The sequence below is a fragment of the Podarcis vaucheri genome (genome assembly GCF_965113315.1).
Source record: "Podarcis vaucheri genome assembly, chromosome: 9".
In the NCBI taxonomy this organism is placed as follows: Eukaryota; Metazoa; Chordata; class Lepidosauria; order Squamata; family Lacertidae; genus Podarcis; species Podarcis vaucheri.
This window is the reverse complement of record NC_138767.1, coordinates 75,224,971-75,242,724: the sequence shown is the minus strand read 5'-3', so window position 1 is coordinate 75,242,724 and position 17,754 is coordinate 75,224,971. Positions and strand designations below refer to the sequence as shown.

General features: G+C 44.8%; 1 protein-coding gene across 4 annotated transcripts in view; it reads right to left on the bottom strand.

Annotated features, from left to right (window-relative positions):
- LDB2 (LIM domain binding 2) overlaps positions 1–17,754 on the bottom strand; it is a 235,000-nt gene that overhangs the window by 32,936 nt on the left and 184,310 nt on the right. For all 4 annotated transcript variants that reach the window (XM_082237458.1, XM_082237459.1, XM_082237460.1 and 1 more), the window contains exons 4-5: positions 10,908–11,030; positions 8,269–8,352 (exon numbers count right to left, since the gene is read on the bottom strand). In XM_082237458.1, coding sequence (XP_082093584.1) covers positions 8,269–8,352; positions 10,908–11,030 — 207 coding nt within the window. The remainder of the gene's footprint in view (positions 1–8,268; positions 8,353–10,907; positions 11,031–17,754) is intronic.

The window sequence follows — 17,754 nt, the reverse complement described above, 5'->3', positions numbered from 1 at the left end:
CTCATTTGGCGATACATACAGCAGACAGAGTCTAGGCCCCTGCCAGTTGGGCCGCTGGGGCAGGTAAATGTTTCACTGCTGCAGAAGGCCTTGAATACCAAACTCCAAAATCAATTTAATTTGCATAAACCGCCAGCGATGTTCGTGTGGGAATTTCTCCAGCTCAGAGTGAAAGCAATTCCTTACATACGGCACAAGGGGACAAAACTGTTCTGGCTACCTCTTGTGTGCTCACCCTCTCCCTATCTGGACTGGGGGGGGGAGGTTGACGTCCCCCCTCTACTCCACTATAGTCCTGGCTCTGATAGCACTCCCATTCCCCTTATTTTTTAAAGAAAAGAGACATGACCAGTCCTAATTATAATCAAATTATAACCGGCGAAAACACATTTAATGTAATGTATAGAGCAGCCTGGCGTGCTCTGGTCCATGGGGTCACGAAGAGTTGGACACGACTAAACGACTAAACAACATAGAGCAGGGGTCGGCAACAGGTGGCCCATGGGCCGAATTCGGCCCACGAAGACCGTTTTGCTGGCCCACGAGCTTCCCCAGAACTGAGCCACTCACTTGGCAAGTCCCTCTTGAGCTGCGCTAAACCGGCGTAGCACAGTGTGGGAACTCGCTGAGCGGCGCCGGAAATTGCGCCTGCGCACACGCAGATACCAGAAATCGCTTCTGTGCATGCCCAGACACCAAAAGTCGCTTCTGCACAGGTGCTATTTTTGGCGTCTGGGCATACGCAGAAGCGATTTCCAGCACCGTGGACATGCGCAGATGCGATTTTCAGCGTTGTGCTGCACTGGCTCGGCCCATAGACGATCTCTGTGGGAGTGATCCAGCCCATGGCCGGTAAGCCTTGCTGACCCCTGGTATAGAGGCAGAACTAACGGGACTCAGACACCCATGACTTCAAAGTAATTTATCAAGACGCTTAAAAGGGGGTCTAATTCTCCAGTGGAAATGCAAACTTGACCTTGAAATGTACCTCTATAGGCTAACGGTGGATGGATCGTGGAGGGAGTGTGTTTGTGGAGGATGCTGTGCACAGCAAACATGCATCTGTGGGGAGTGGCTGAGATAGAAGCTTCTCCTGGGTATCTAGTGTTGTATACAGGGCTTTTTAAAAATAGTAATTATACGTAGATACATTCAGTCATGTTCATCCGTCTACCTGCAGAATTGATTTAACTCCTCAGTGAGAATAAAACATGGCGTAACACAAGGGCTGCCAACACCAAGATGGCAGCTGGGGAAAAAGTCTCATTAAACATCCCATCAAAATCCCACAATGCACTGCTGGTTCTTCCTGCTCAGTTCCTGTTTGCACCGGCCCAGTCTCTGCTACATAGACCCTGCCTCCTTAAACAGCTGGAAATAAGATTTGAAACATTAAATATGTTAATCGGCAGAGAGAGTAACGGGCTACCTAAGGGTATCTAATGAGTTTGAGGCTGAAGTATGATCAACCTTCACCACCCTAACCTTCCTGCACCAGGAAGTCCAAACTTCACCTGATTACCATAAACATGAAAATAAAATGAGGAATTCTATCAATCATACCGCCCTGAACCTAGAGAAAAACATGGGTTTATGTACTGAGCTGGATCCTAGAACAATAGGATCCAGAATGCAGCAGTCTGATTGGTCCACAAGAGCCACCCAATCCAGCTCCAGGTGGAAGTGAATCAGCGACCTGATTGGCCTGCAGGAGCAGTCAATCAAGCTTCTGGAGGAATGGAATCCGCAACCGATTGGCCTACAGGAGCAGCCTAGAATTAGCCAATCACACAGGGCCCATTGTGTAATTAATGTATATAAAGCTAGACGTTTTGGGGAAAGTTTCATTCATTGCTACTACGAGCTGAATAAAGAGCATGAAATTCACACTTGACTAAGAGTATATTTCAATGGGATTTGTGCCAGACCTAGATAAACTGAGACTTACATAAAATATTCTAACAGTGCAATCCTATGAAGAAAGTTCCACTGAGGATTGAAACCTAAGAGTTTGTTGTTCTGATTTATGCTCTTCTCTAAAATAAATTTCGGTGCTATCTTAAACATGGATCCATAGTAACAGTAAAGCAGACCTTTATCACAATTTTTTGCCTTTGAATTTTTTTAAAAAATGGTGTGTGGGGGGTAGAGAAATTGCACCTTCTTATTCTCTTCTACTGAATGCTTCAGAGATTCTTTTCATCTGTAGTTTCAGTGTCATCCTCTTTAATTTTGACCTCCAGAGTTTACCTATAATCAGCTTGGGTTCTCCTACATCATATACCTTATCTTGGGGGCCAGCTTAAACCAAGACCTCTGCACCCTTCACAATATCCTGCCTATCAAAGCCTGCCTCAGAAGTGGCAATAGATTTCATTTCTGCTTGTGTTGTGTATCCTTAATGCCCCTAACAAACAGCTTTATTTCTGCTGTAGCAATTCTACCTCTCGGAATTATATTACTCACCAGCATAGCTTCCCAACTACACTGGTGTCAAAAAAGAAGGAAAGATCATTCGTGGAGTCATCATTGCAAAAACCCCAAATCCTATCAGTTTCCAAACCCTTTCCATTGATTTCCTCCAAGCTATCTCATTCCCACGGACTGCAAGAAGATCAAACCTATCCATTCTTAGGGAAATCAGCCCTGAGTGCTCACTGGAAGGACAGATCCTGAAGCTGAGGCTCCAATACTTGGGCCATCTCATGAGCAGAGAAGACTCCCTGATGTTGGGAAAGATTGAGGGCACAAGGAGAAGGGGGTGACAGAGGATGAGATGGTTGGACAGTGTTCTCAAAGCTACCAACATGAGTTTGACCAAACTGTGGGAGGCAGTGGAAGACAGGAGTGCCAGGCGTGCTCTGGTCCAGGGGGTCACAAAGAGTCGGACACGACAAAACAACAACAACAACAATCTCATTCTCCCTCTAGCTCAGGTTATCCATTAGAAATATATATGAATTAACTTTCTTAAGTTTTGGGCTCTGCATTTTTTGGGGGGTACCATCTACGACCTAGATAACCCATCTTAGATGGATCTGTTCAGTCACACCCTGCCTAAGCAACAGACTGTCACAAGCTCCGACTGCACCTAACTAGATCACAGCTGGATGTATAAACAGCTGGAGTGAAAACCAGCCTGAAGAGGACAACTCAGCCCCCACCTACACAGAAGGCAAGGGGTGTTGTGCTGGAGGAGAAGCAAGAAGCAGCAGCTGCAAACTCTGGAACAACGAAGAAGGGAGCTTTAGGAATAACATCAACGCAACTTCAGAGCACCGAAGAACACGAAGAGGCAGATTTAAAGTGAGGACGGTTGAAATAGAGGACTGGAAGTAGAACAACCACATAGAAACCACTGAAGAAACCCTGAGGAGACAGAACCTTGTCCAGAAAACTTCAGATAGAGATAAAATCTGTACAATTAAGCTTCTCAGGAACCTTACTATGACAAGAGCCTCAGACCTCCTTAACAAAGAAGAATCTTGAGAAGACCTTGGGGCTCTGAAGGAATATTGCCAAAACCTTCAGGGGCTACAGACTAGGACCTTTGCTTTCCCCTAGGAGTGGGCTCAAACGGCCACCCCCAATTCACCACCACTCAAATGGCAAAACGGGGTGGTTAGTTTTTTGTTTATGGGGTGGCGGGTGGTTCTGCTGACACCTGAAATGACTTTCAAAGTGGTTTGAGGGGCTTAAAATTTTGTGTATCCCCCCCCTTTCTGTAAATAATGCTTCTTCGTTTATTTCTGCATCCTATGATTAGGTGAATGGGACTCCCAGTTAAAAGAATATGATGTCCATGGAGCACCTCATATTTTAGAAATTATGCACAACCCCAAATAAAAAATGTAATGCTCCCAGATATAATTGTCTCAAATATAGTGTACACAACTGTATTGTAGACACAGAATGAAGGCTATAGTCTACACTTGCTTAACAGTTCCCTATGGCAACCAAAGTTTATCTCCTATTGCTTTTGCGCTTGGCTGCTTCTGCGTCTGCATAGTTAACTACTTTAGGCTTGGAGAATAAAAATGATTTGTTCTGGCCATCAGTGGAATTTTTCTTAAGGATTATGACCAACATTTGCAATATGCAGTGAAAGAAAATTTGATGCCTTTTATTTGCATAAATTTAAAAACCTATTTAAAAGCATATTAAACAATGTTAACAAGTCAAAAATATTTGACTAAAATAATGTGAAGTGCTGACTTTAAAAATTGCTTCTGTGCAGGATATAGCTTTGTGTATGTCAGTTGAGGAGAATGTTTGCTTCCAAGTACATAAAGTGAAATCGCTGGCTCCCCTGCCCCAAAATATATACAATTACCTTAACCCCAGTCCTCCATATTCACTATATAAATTCCCCTCCATGTTTATGTAGCCCTGTGTCAGGGAACCAGAGGGTCTCCAGCTGTTGCTGAAGTAAGACTCCCATCATCCCTGATCAATGATTGTGCTGGGTAGGACTGATGGAAGTTGCTAGAAGCCCAGAAGTTGCCCACCCCTGCCGTTATATAACAGTATTGCATTTATCTAAGTTTCTGATTACCCAGCATGTGAGGTCCTTGTGTGACACGGAGACTATTTCAACACTGAGGTCCATCATCTGCTTCTCCCCTGGATAGGTCATCCCCTAGATCAGGCATAGGCAAACTTGGCCCTCCAGATGTTTTGGGACTACAACTCCCATCATCCCTAGCTAACAGGACCAGTGGTCAGGGATGATGGGAGTTGTAGTCCCAAAACATCTGGAGTTTGCCTATGCCTGCCTTAGATACACACCCACATTGCATAAGGTCTTGCCCCCTGCTATGTTCCAAGTCTACACCTGGAATGAACACCTAGTTCAGTCCTCAACTGGGGAAAGTTAGGATTAAAGATGCCTTAAGGTTGCTAATTCCACCCTTCTCTAATTCTTGCTCTCCAGTTTTAATAGGGACAAAAAAGGTGACCATGCAAAGCAACTGGAATTGAGTATGGATCGCTAATACTCGTGGAGCTGCGCGTGTTACTAAAATTATGACTTGTCTACTGTACCTTCTTTTTTTTACAATCTATTTGGCATATCTTAAGACTTTAGCTAATCTGCCACTTTGCATTTGCTTCACAGTATTCTGCACCTGCAGACAATTTGCATTTTAAGCCTTGCCACACGAACCCAAAATTGACACTTCGGTATGTACATAGTGAGACCAGAGAAGGGAACACCCTTAGCGTGTAAAAGAGCAAAACTTTAGATGCTCTGCAAGGATCAAACTGCAATGGAAGAAAGTTCATTTTTCCCACCATAAACACATTACAGCCAATGCAGTACAAACTCAGGGAAAGGACCAGAAAGGAGAAATGGTTTTGGAATGGTGCACCTGCCTTAAGAAGTGAGCTTTGCCTTCGCACCATGGCCCTCTTTAGACATAACCAAGCTTAAAGGTAAAGGGACCCCTGACCATTAGGTCCAGTCGTGGCCGACTCTGGGGTTGCGGTGCTCATCTCGCTTTATTGGCCGAGGGAGCCGGAGTACAGCTTCCGGGTCATGTGGCCAGCATGACTAAGCCGCTTCTGGCGAACCAGAGCAGCGCATGGAAACGCCGTTTACCTTCCCGCCGGAGTGGTACCTATTTATCTACTTGCACTTTGACATGCTTTCGAACTGCTAGGTTGACAGGAGGTGGGACCGAGCAACAGGAGCTCACCCTGTTGCGGGGATTCGAACCGCCAACCTTCTGATCAGCAAGTCCTAGGCTCTGTGGTTTAACCCACAGCGCCACCCACGTCCCTTATAACCAAGCTTAGCATCTGAGTAACTGAGAAAGCGAGCCTTACTCAGTCATAAAGCCCAGCTGAACATTGCTATGTGGCAGTACTGGGGAGGTTTTCTCGGGACTCATCTACACTAATTTTCCTCAGAGCTTTCTAGGCACAAGTCTTCACTTTCCCAGTCCATGTCTGAAGTTTTTTTTGTTGTGTGTGTGTGTGTGTGTGTGGAGGCAGGGCCAGATTCAGGTGTGATGAGGCCCTAAGCTACCGAAGGTAATGGGGGCCTTTTATAAGTCCACTTGTCTTTTGTCAACAACAAATTGTCGCTGTTTTTTGTGTTGAATATATGTCATATGGTAATTTATGGACCTAATAGGTATCTAAAACCATTTGCACATAACAAATAGAATCCTACACAACACTGTTGCTGTATGAAGGTTTCATTTTATTTGTTTTTTTATCTTACATTTTAGAAATGTACATCCAGGTTTTTTTCCTTTAAATTTTTTTTGGGGAAGCTATAGCCTGTTTAGCTTGTACATAAATCTAGCACTGAGGGGAGGGTGCCCTACAGCTTTCCTCACAAAAATCTTCTCTTTTAAATGTTTCTGCATTGCAGGGGGTTGGACGATAAGATCCTCAGAGTCCCTTCCAATTCTATGATATCTGTGGTGGCTGTTTGTTGCTTATATGATAGGCCAGTCACAAGGAAGGCAAATCCTGGTGAAACGCTCTCTATGATCCATGGAAAACCCAAATTGTTGTGCTTGTTCCAATTCGACATGGAAGAGTGGAAAGCAGTGAGGCAAAGAACCGTTGCTCAGATATGGACTGCGAAAGTGTGGACCTGTGTCTAGAAAGCATGGGGCAAAGCATGGATGAAATTCCTCCCTTCTGAGATATAACTAGCATGGTCTCTTATGAATTTTCAGCACCATCTGAAGATTCAGGTCTTAGTGCCTGAGGCTGTTCACAATTGCTCTAACTACTGGTGGTGTGTTTTAATATCCCCTGCCTTGTTTTTAAGCTCTGTTGTTGCTAATTTTAAAGTACTCTGTGCGGAATTGCTTTGGGAATCAAGGGCTGGCGTACCTCTCGCGCCCTGACCTAGCCACTGTGATCCATGCGACGGTCACCTCCAGACTGGATTATTGTAACTCGCTCTACGTGGGGCTGCCCTTGAGACTGACCCAGAAACTCCAGCAGGTGCAGAATGCTGTGGCGAGACTCCTTACAGGACTTTGCTGCGAGATCACATTCACCCGGTGCTATACCAGCTGCACTGGCTCCCGGTGGAGTACAGGATCAGGTTTAAGGTGCTGGTTTTAACCTTTAAAGCCCTATACGGCCTAGGACCCTTGTACCTACGGGGCCGCCTCTCCTGGTATGTCCCATGGTCTTCAAACAAAAACATCTTGGAGGTCCCAGGCCACAGAGAGGTTAGGCTGGCCTCAACCAGGGCCAGGGCTTTTTCGGCTGTGGCTCCAATCTGGTGGAACGCTCTGTCACAAGAGACTAGGGCCCTGCAGGACTTGACATCTTTCCGCAGGGCCTGCAAGACAGAGCTGTTCCACCAGGCCTTTGGTCAGGGCACAGACTGACTCCCTCCTTTGGCAATCTTCACAGAGCTCTGGCGCAGTGGTTGCCATCAGTTTGATTTGAGTTAATTTTATAATGAATGATTTTGGTATGTTGTACTATTTTATTGTTGTTAGCCGGCCTGAGCCCGGCTTCGGCTGAGGAGGGCGGGATATAAATAAAATTTATTATTATTATTATTATTATTATTATTATTATTATTATTATTATACTTTTATTTTTTAAAAAAATCAGTTGCTCACTGTTGTGGGCAGGGGATGTGGTCGACAAATGGCTTGCTGCACCTTGTGGATAGCATTGATGGTAGCTAGCCAGCTAGCCAGCAGCAGCACACTGTCACAGGGCTAACTGAAGCATCCCCTACCTCCACTGCTGTTTCCTGATGGATTTCAAGACCCCAGAAATTCTTGATGAATTTTCCTCCATCCACAACTGCACTGCATTGCTGGCTGACAGCACTCATAGCAAACCGCTTCCCATACGTGGCTGATAAAATAATAGAGGGGCAGGAGGTCAAGAGCCGGTGTGTGGGTGGATGTGCTAAATATTGATCTGAAATCATCAGCCAGATGTTTAGCTGCAGGTCTCTCTAGACTTATAGTTTTGAAATACTGTTGTGTTCGCCAAGGAGATGCTTTCTCAGGCAAAGTTAACTAGTGTTTTCATTACTCCCAACCTTCAAGGGGCTACCTTCTTTCTGTTTACTTCTGTTCCATATTTACCTGGCTAGACACGACCCTGGAAGAGGAGCTGAGCAGAACAGAACCCAGGTTCCCCAGGAAACTGGTTTGAAAATGAAGGGAAATTATGGGGCAGGCCGTGACAAAACTCACATGGTCTTTAGGCTACAGAAGAGCTTCTGAGGGCTGTGACAGTAACCTTTTCAAAAATTGCTCATGGTAAGCTTACCCTGAGGTAGTTGAGGGTGAAGTTAGTGAGACCCATGCGGGTGATGTTTTTGGACAGCTGTTCCAGCACCTGAGGGTCTTGTGCCTGTAACGGAAAACAAAGAGACAGTCTCATGCTCATGTGAGAAAGAAATGCAACAGTAACATTATAAATCAAGGACATGCTTAAAAAATTGGCAATCCTATCTGAAAGCAAGCTGCCAATTTATAAAAAGCATCCAAGATTTTATACTGAACATTAGACACTAATTCACTGAGGGAAGGAGAGTGCAGTGCCCATTTCATTCCAAACACTGGGTTATTAGCATTGGTACTGCTAAGCTTTTTGAAAATCATACTTTAGACTAGTCGTTATATCAGGAAACCTTACAACAGGGTAAGGAAGACTAACATTGTCGTCTCCACAATGAAGTAAAGGGGCTAAAAATGAGACTTGTGTCTTGTTTTGAGGTCATCTAGTTATTTTATGGAATGGGCAAGGTTTGAACTAGGACTTTCTTGGATCACAGCTTACTCTGCTTGCACGAGAGCACGGATTTGAATTCCACTGCGGGAATAATTCCCATTCTCCTCAAGGGTTTCTTACACACATTACCTCACAGTATCATAGCAACTAAGTGTTAGTGAAACAAATCGGGGGGGGGGGACCCTACTATAAAAATAGTTAGAGCCTTACAAATTACCAATGGAAAAAAGAAACTCCCTAATTAATATGCTCGAGAGCAAAAGCAAACATGCAGACAACGTTGGGATGCTAGATTTCATCTACTGGTGTAGTACGGTATCACCAGACGCGGGTGGCACTGTGGGTTAAATAACAGAGCCTAGGACTTGCCGATCAGAAGGTCGGTGGTTCGAATCCCCGTGACGGGGTGAGCTCCCGTTGCTCGGTCCCTGCTCCTGCCAACCTAGCAGATCAAAAGCACGTCAAGGTGCAAGTAGATAAATAGGTACCACTCCGGCGGGAAGGTAAACGGCGTTTCTGTGCGCTGCTCTGGTTCACCAGAAGCAGCTTAGTCATGCTGGCCACATGACCCGGAAGCTGTACGCCGGCTCCCTCGGCCAGTAAAGCGAGATGAGCTCCGCAACCCCAGAGTCGGTCACGACTGGACCTAATGGTCAGGGGTCCCTTTACTTTACTATGGTATCACCAACGGAAAGCATGTGAAATGCGCAGGAAGAGAAAGCAGGAAGCATACTAAGACTAATCCCTTTTTTGTACAGAGGAGTAACATGGGCCTGGGGCAACAGTTGGGACAAGGCTGGCGATGCCCTATATGGGTGCTGCAGAGTTCAGAAGGATGCAATTAACCAATGCACTTCAAAACTGTTTCTGTCATGTGCTGATGTACCTTTGGAGCCCAGCTGGGCAAAAGGTAACTCATGCAGAGATTGCCGACACCTGTGTAACAAGCAAATAAGGTCCCATCTGCATAACACATTTATAGCGTACCACTTTAAATGAGGGTTACCAGACGTCCCCGTTTCCCCGGGACAGTCCCCGGATTTGCAAATCTGCCCCCGGGAAACGTGGCAGCGGCAGCCTCAGCAATCCAGAGTCAGTCTGGTAGCGCAGTTGGCTCTGGCTGCTGACTGCCGCTGCTGTCGCCACTGCCAAAGGGGAACTGGGGATGTACAGTACAGATCTCCTGCCCCCTTCCCCCTTTGTTGTGACAGATCGGGGGAGGCTCAGAAGTTGTGGGTGGGTGGCCGTTGCCCAGGAGGGGCGCAAGGTGTGCGGTTTCTCTACCAGGCAAGGTGCAAAGCCCTTCTTTTGCACCCTGTAAACATAAATGCACAGTTTTTTAAAAACTGGGCAAACATGGCAGAGAAAGGGACAGGAGACTGGGGGAGGTGGGAGTCATGGGTAGACGGTGCTGTTGCCCAGTTTTTTAAAAACTCTGCGCATTTATGTTTCACAGGGTGTGAAAGAAGGGCTTTGCACCTTTATACAATATGCCTGCGTGCCTGGGCCAAGGGTCTTTTGCCTCACCATCCCCACTACTGACTCCCTGTTGCTACTCAGCTAAAAAAAAAAGTGCCCCCAGATTCATTGGAAAAAAATCTGGTAACCATACTTTAAATAGCCGTGGCTTCCCCAAAGAATTCTGGGGGCTGTAGTCTGTTAACTATTCTCACAATGCTCAGAGTGGTTTGACAATCAATCCCCCTTCCCAGGGAAATATGGGGGTTGTAGTTCTCTGGGGCAAATAGGGGTTGTCCTAACAGTCTCAGGACCCTTAAAAAACTACAGTACCCATGATTCTTTGAGGGAACTATTTAAAGTGGTACACTTTAAAGGTATGGTGCAGATGGAGTCCCCAAAAATGTAAAAAATAAAATTAAAATTAAAATTTAAGGTGGCGTATTCTTACTCTTTAAAAATAACTTTAATGGATATAAGAATGAAATGTGCCTCCGAATTTAATTCAGAAAGAAAGTGTGCATCAGCTTAAGTAGGGGAGACACTAGTCTGTCTACTTATTTACATCCACAAATGCTTGTGACACACCAACATAACATCCTTGTTTACAATGCGCATAACTCTAAGATAACTGGCTGTGACAGCAAATGGTGGGTTTGGATTGTTAGTCAAAATATAATGGATTAAAAAAAAAGCAATTCTGGCCAATTACTTACATGCATGGCTAAAATACTGCGAGGGACTAACTCTCTGTATTGTCTAATTGTAAAGTGCCAGGTTTTTATTCTCATAAGGTCATCAAATGTAAATTCCAAGATAAGACGTCCTTCTGTGCACACCTAGGAGAAATAAAGAAAAAGGAAGGAAAATAAACAATCACACACACACACTTCTTTGAGGAGCCTCTATAAAACTAAAAGAAACCAAACAAAATACAGTCCTAAGCAAGCTAAATAAATGCCAATATACTTTGTTATTCAGCTTTATTGGGGAAATTGTATCCCCTCTGGAAAAAGGGAGGAATTAAGAATGAACAATTAAATAAGCAGGCTGTGGATTTTATAGGTCTGTGCAATCTAAATCCTATTTTTTGTTTCCCTCCAAAATGGCTGGTGATGTTTAATGCCATAAAGGGCACAATTCTAACCCCCTGGCGCTGATGGTGGGTGGTGGGGTAGCATGATGTGCAGGTTCCTCTCTGCTGGTGGAGAGGAGCATCATGGGGTGAGGAGATGCTGGAGGTGAAATAGTTAAACAGGTTACCCAATCATAACCCGGGAGGTGGAGTCAGAGGGACTATAAAACCAGCTCTGGAAGGGGCGAAGGGAGGAGTTCGTTGGGAGTTGGGTGGTTGGTGTGGGAGTGAATTGGGATAGAGTTTGGGGGTAGGTTGAGTTAGTGTAGCGAAATAAGCTGAGTCAGGAACAGTTAGGAGCTAGGAAGATGAGTAAATATCTGAGAGGTGGTTTAGTGAGTGAGAGCAGGTAGCGGAAGTTATAGGTCTGGACAGGCATCCCATGACTGTAATTGACCGATACCGTTTATGAAACCACATGCTTGTTAAACTGCAATAAATAAACAGAAGTTTATGTTCCAATTAACCCTGACTGGACTCAGTATTGTACCAGGTAGGGCCTGGGTGGTGGCAGCGAGAAATAAAGTGGTGGCACAGGGATCAATAGATGGTGAAAAGTCCGGGGACCCTGTGTGATCGCCGCAGGAGAAGTGGGGACTTCACCATGGCTGCCTGCGGTTCTGCTACTGGCGGCGGCTAGCAGACAGCCCCCAAAGAGGCTGTTTCAGAGAATGGATTCCCCCATGGAGCTGGATTCTTGGGCCAATCAGCCGCAGCAAACCCATGTATGAAAGCCACCCCACCTTCTGCCTTGGCTGACCTGGGTGGCAAGGCTTCAGATGTGGTGGTGGGTTTGCACCGCTCCCAACCAGGGATCTGTTTTGCTCTGTTTTGCTGAGCTATAAAAGTTCTACATGTTCCAAGTGGTTGTTAGGTTTACTCTGGTATGTGTCACATTCGGTAGTCATTCTTCTGATAGTTATTTTCATCCTTCCCATTATCTATTTTTTTGCTTTCCATTTTATCTTTCAATCCTTTTTTTTTTGTCCTTTTGGGGGTTCCTCTTCATCTCCTCCTGGTGCCCCAGGGCTTGTATACAGTGGTGCCTCGCAAGACGAAAATAATCAGTTCTGTGATTCTCTTCATCTAGCGGTTTTTTCGTCTTGCGAAGCAAGCCCATTGACGGATTAGCGGATTAGCGCTATTAGCGGCTTTTAGCGGCTTATCTGCTGATCGGATCAGCTGATAAGCGGCTTAGCGGCTTAGAAAAAGGGGGGAAAGGAAAAAAAACCAGCAGGAACTCGCAAGACATTGTCGTCTTGCGAAGCAAGCCCATAGGAAATTCGTTTTGCGAAGCACCTCCAAAACGGAAAACTCTTTCGTCTAGCGAGTTTTCCGTCTTGCGAGGCATTCGTCTTGCGGGGCACCACTGTAATGGATTGCACACCAATCACTTCTCAATTTTGAAAAAGTTTTAGCCCCAGTTTCCTTCACTGATTCTTTTTGTTTAAACATTTCTGTCCGCCTGATTTGTATTCGCAATTGCATTCAAAGCTCTCTAGGCTTGGGCTTCCTTTGAGCACCAGGAAACCACAATGCTTAATTCACACAAAAAGGAGTACTGTGGAGCCCCTGAATTCTTCTCCCACGTTACAATCGGAGCCAGAGGAGAATTTATAGCATACCCGACAGATAATCCTTTTATAGGTCAGATGCCTCATAGCGAGGGATATTGTAAGATGGGCGAACCATGGAACTAATGAGGGGCGAAAGAAGAGTCTGGAGGGACCTGTGGATATAGGAAAGGAATGATGGCACATTTTCTCTCTGTGTCCTGGGCTGGCTTTTCAAAGTGGCTCTACTGCATAACCAGCAGCTGATCAGGAACAGGAAGTGGGGAATTTCAGAGGAGGACATAATCAAAGGGAACATTTATTTACTTTGGAGCCCTAACAAATTCTGGAACCTGATTTGGTAATTTAAGAATAGCATATCTTACAGAAGCACCTCTGTTGTTTATGGCAATATTTAAAAACATATTCTTAATTAGTGTAAACCAGGGCTCTCTAACTTCCAAGAGACTGCGATCTACTCCCACTATAAATAAACTGGGAGTGATCTACTCATTGGATTGACCAGAGTTGTTGAGCTTTTATTGGGGAGAGAGACCAGGATCAACCAGGGACAGACTGCAATCGATCGCAATTAGATTGCGGTAGATCACGATTGAGCACTTGGACAATGTGACCATTACTGGGGGAGGGGGGTGTAATATATATATATTTTAAAATCTGCATTAAAAGCTGTAGTAGTAATGTTGGTGAAGTTTTTGGGAGCAACTTGCCCTAATAGCACAAAGTAGTAGGGCAGGCAGAAGGGTTTCTGGTTACTGAGCTCCATAGCTGCTCCAGAGGGTTATGCTGGTCAGCATAAGGAGGGGGAGAAAAACACCTTAGCCCTAGGTTAGGAGCCTGGGAAGACAACCAGGCAAGAGAAACTGCTTGGCATAGGAAAAGAGAGAGCTAGGGATTGGAAGAGAATGTGGTCCAGAGGGATATGGGTGAGTGAGAGCTGGACCATAAAGAAGGCTGATCGCTGAAGAATTGATGCTTTTGAATTATGGTACTGGAGGAGACTCTTGAGAGTCCCATGGACTGCAAGATCAAACCTATCCATTCTTAAGGAAAACAGCCCTGAGTGCTCACTGGAAGGACAGATCCTGAAGCTGAGGCTCCAATACTTTGGCCACCTCATGGGAAGAGAAGACTCCCTGGAAAAGACCCTGATGTTGGGAAAGATGGAGGGCACAAGGAGAAGGGGACGACAGAGGACGAGATGGTTGGACAGTGTTCTTAAAGCTACAGACATGAGTTTGACCTAACTGCGGGAGGCAGTGGAAGACAGGAGTGCCTGGCGTGCTCTGGTCCATGGGGTCACGAAGAGTCAGACACGACTAAACGACAACAAAAGTGAGAGCAGCATGAGAGGAAGAAACAGAGAGAGAGCCACACAGGTCCAAGAGCTGCAGAGATGAGGCGGGATGAAATTTCACATACTTATTTGAAAAAAACAAAGCCAGTCCCTCCAAGTCTTTGACTGCAGGCCTCTAGAACTAGGGCTGACGTCTGCTATGGCCTAAGCCTCAGGAGGGCATCCACTGACAGTCAGTGGGTCTTCTTCCTTGAAGTTACACGCCCTCCTTGAGCAAGAGAAGCAAGAGAATCACAAGAAGAACAGTTTGAAGGAGCTGCAACTCCAAGAAATTTGAACTGCTTTGTTTCGTTTCGGTCCTTGTTTTTATGCTTTTACTGTGTATTTGTATTCTGCAAACTGCCCTGAGATGCTTGGATGAAGGGCTGTATACAAATATAATATATAAAATAAAATAAAAACAGAAGTGACTTTTATGCATGTTATAACAGGAAGGAATCTGTAGCTGCTGCTCATACAGTAAGTAGCTCTCTGTGCTGTACCCAAAAGCACAGGTCTGCTTATTATGGCTACCTTGGAAGAATAAAAGCGTTCTCTTTGGACAGGAGGCAGCGTTCTTCCACTGACAGATCCTGACAGCAAAACCAGGGCTCGCTTGGCTTCAAGTATTTCCGAGAGCTTTTATTTTGCTTGTTCCCAAAGCAATTCTCCTCTACTGTTGTATACTAGGGCTGTTTTTATTTTAATTATTTAACAAATAAAAACCATCCATCTGCAGAAGAGTCAGGGTGCATACGACACCCCAAATTAAGATACGATTAAATACCAGCCTAAGCAGAATTATCTTAAATCCCATGTTCATTCTGTCTCCTGATTACCAGGATCCACTTCCTGACCCAGTAAGCAGCACCCCTTAGTTTCCTGCCCCTTGAGTGTCCGGGGGAACTAGCAACTATGTATGTTGGCTAGCGTGAGCAGATGCTAAGAAGCACAGGGCTCTCATATATTTAAGGGTTGTTAAAGCAAGGAGACTTTGCTACCAAAGTTTTTCTAGGGTGGAAAAACGTGCCACAATTGTTTGCAATTTTTCTTGTGTATGTGTGTCTGTTTTTGTTCTGTTCCTGCTATGGACAAGAGGTGGGAGTTTCTTGCTGTGGATGCTTGTGGGCAACCATTCAGACCTCTCAGGATGAGGCCTGGATAAGCCGCAGAGTGTGGGTGAAAGTTTTATGTTTCTCAAAAGCCACAGAGGGAGAGGCCATTGGCTCAGAGTGGGGCCTTCTACGTGCGAGGGACAGAGCGGCAGGCTACCATACATGAAACAAGGAGAGGGAGCTGTTGCCAAGACCATAGGTTGTTTAATCTGTTTGTTCATCTTGTGTTTGTTTTTTTACCTAGATATTTGCTTTAATTGAAAATTTGATTCTTGTCATCATAGGTTTGCTTGCTTACCCTGTGACAGAATTGCCAATTTGTTATTTATTGGGCCTGTTTATATGAGCTGGGACGCGGGTGGCGCTGTGGGTTAAATCACAGAGCCAAGGACTTGCTGAGCAGAAGGTCGGTAGTTCGAATCCCCGCGATGGGCTGAGCTCCCGTTGCTTGGTCCCTGCTCCTGCCAACCTAGCAGTTTGAAAGCACATCAAGTGCAAGTAGATAAATAGGTACTGCTCCAGCGGGAAGGTAAATGGTGTTTCCGTGCGCTGCTCTGGTTTGCCAGAAGCGGCTTAGTCATGCTGGCCACATGACCCGGAAGCTGTACGCCGGCTCCCTCGGCCAATCGAGATGAGCGCCGCAACCCCAGAGTCGGTCACGACTGGACCTAATGGTCAGGGGTCCCTTTACCTTTACCTAATTGTTGTGTATTGTTATGTTTCTCAGTTTATTTTTTTATTACTTTGTCCCCTGGCCTAGGACTGGAAATATTCTACCAAGGAATACTGTAAGTGAATAGTAATAAAATACACAAGAGCAGAGGGTATTTATAAATGAGTGGTGCACACTGGACAAAAGATCTGAGCTTTGATTAACCTTCACAGCTCTAGGACTCAGGAACACACTAAATAATTGATTGGCAGTAGATTTAATAGACAATAGATTCAATAGACAAAGTACTTCTTCTTATTGTGCATAATTAACTTACAGAATTCACTGCCACAAGATCTGATGGCTTTGCATTGGATGATAGGTCAACAGCTATATGACATGACAGCTGAACAGTATTTCCAGGTTTAGAGGCATAGGCATGCCTTTGAGTATACATTTCCTGGTGGGCAACTGAGTGGGACAGGGATGTAGCCTTCGTGAGCATCATTCATGGGCTTACTGGCTGGCCATTGGGTGATATTGGACTAGATAACTCCGCAGACCAAATGTACCTTACATAGTTTCACATCAAATATTTAGATGGAAAATTTACTCCCATCGCTTTTGCTCGTAATTCTGATAGATGTTTGTTGCTTAACAGTGACAATCATTGGACATGATGTGAATTTTATTTATACCTACAAATATTATACAGGACATAGCAGGAAATTCATTCCCCCTCCCCTCCTCTGACCCTGGTCCTCCCTGACAGTTGAGGAGCCTCTGGAATAGTATAGGATTTTGCACAGGGAGCTGCGATAGGTAAGGAGGAATTGAGCTGGCCCTGTGTAAGAAGCAGCACTTGCATTTTGCACAAAGCCACTGTTAGAAAATGATCCACAATTTCTCCACGTTTTTTTTTTTTAAATGGTACATTTGTTTAGTGTCTAAAGTTTCAGTGCAATGGCTGATCTCTCTGTAGTTTGAATACCATTAACATACTGTTTAAAACCTAGAGCTCATGTGTTCAGGGACTTTCGTTTAACGAGACATTATCTAGGAAAGTATAAAATGCAATTTTCTGAAAACGTTATAAGCTTTTCCCTCTGTAGTTGTCACCGTGTATACCCTACAAGCCTGTTCAATGAGTTTCTCTTGCTGTTTTTAGTAAGAAAATAAATTTCAGGCTCATAGAGTCACATGTTATTAACTTGCCAGAATTTGTTAAATGTGGTGGTGCCTGCTAGTTTAGGTTGGTTTTTGAAAGGACCAGAAATTCATTAAAGATAGGTTCTGGTAAAGGCTGTGAGTCACAATAGCGAATGTGGATATTGGTTTTTCGGCTCTTCCTTTGTACCCACCAGGTGATGAGACCTAGTCCTGTCTCCTGTCCCAACAGTTACTGTAAACTCACAGATTTAAAAGAAATGCAAGCTCTGGGTTGTAGCAAATCTACATTAAAAATCAATGGATCATGCCCATGTGTATGATTTCAAGTAGGACCATTTTTAACTCGCAGATCGTAACATCTAACAAACACACTACGTGACGATATTTAACTTTCTAATTTTCTAATTCTAAACCAAACTATTTCTCTCTAATCAATTAAGCCAAAATCTCACTCGGAGCTGCCTCCCTTCCCTGCCCCCAAAGCTGCCTTTCCTATAAAATCCAAAATGAAAAGGTCTCCAATTAAGAAAACATTCTCTGTTGTGCTGCATTCATGTTACCGTGCTGTGAGCTCTGACATT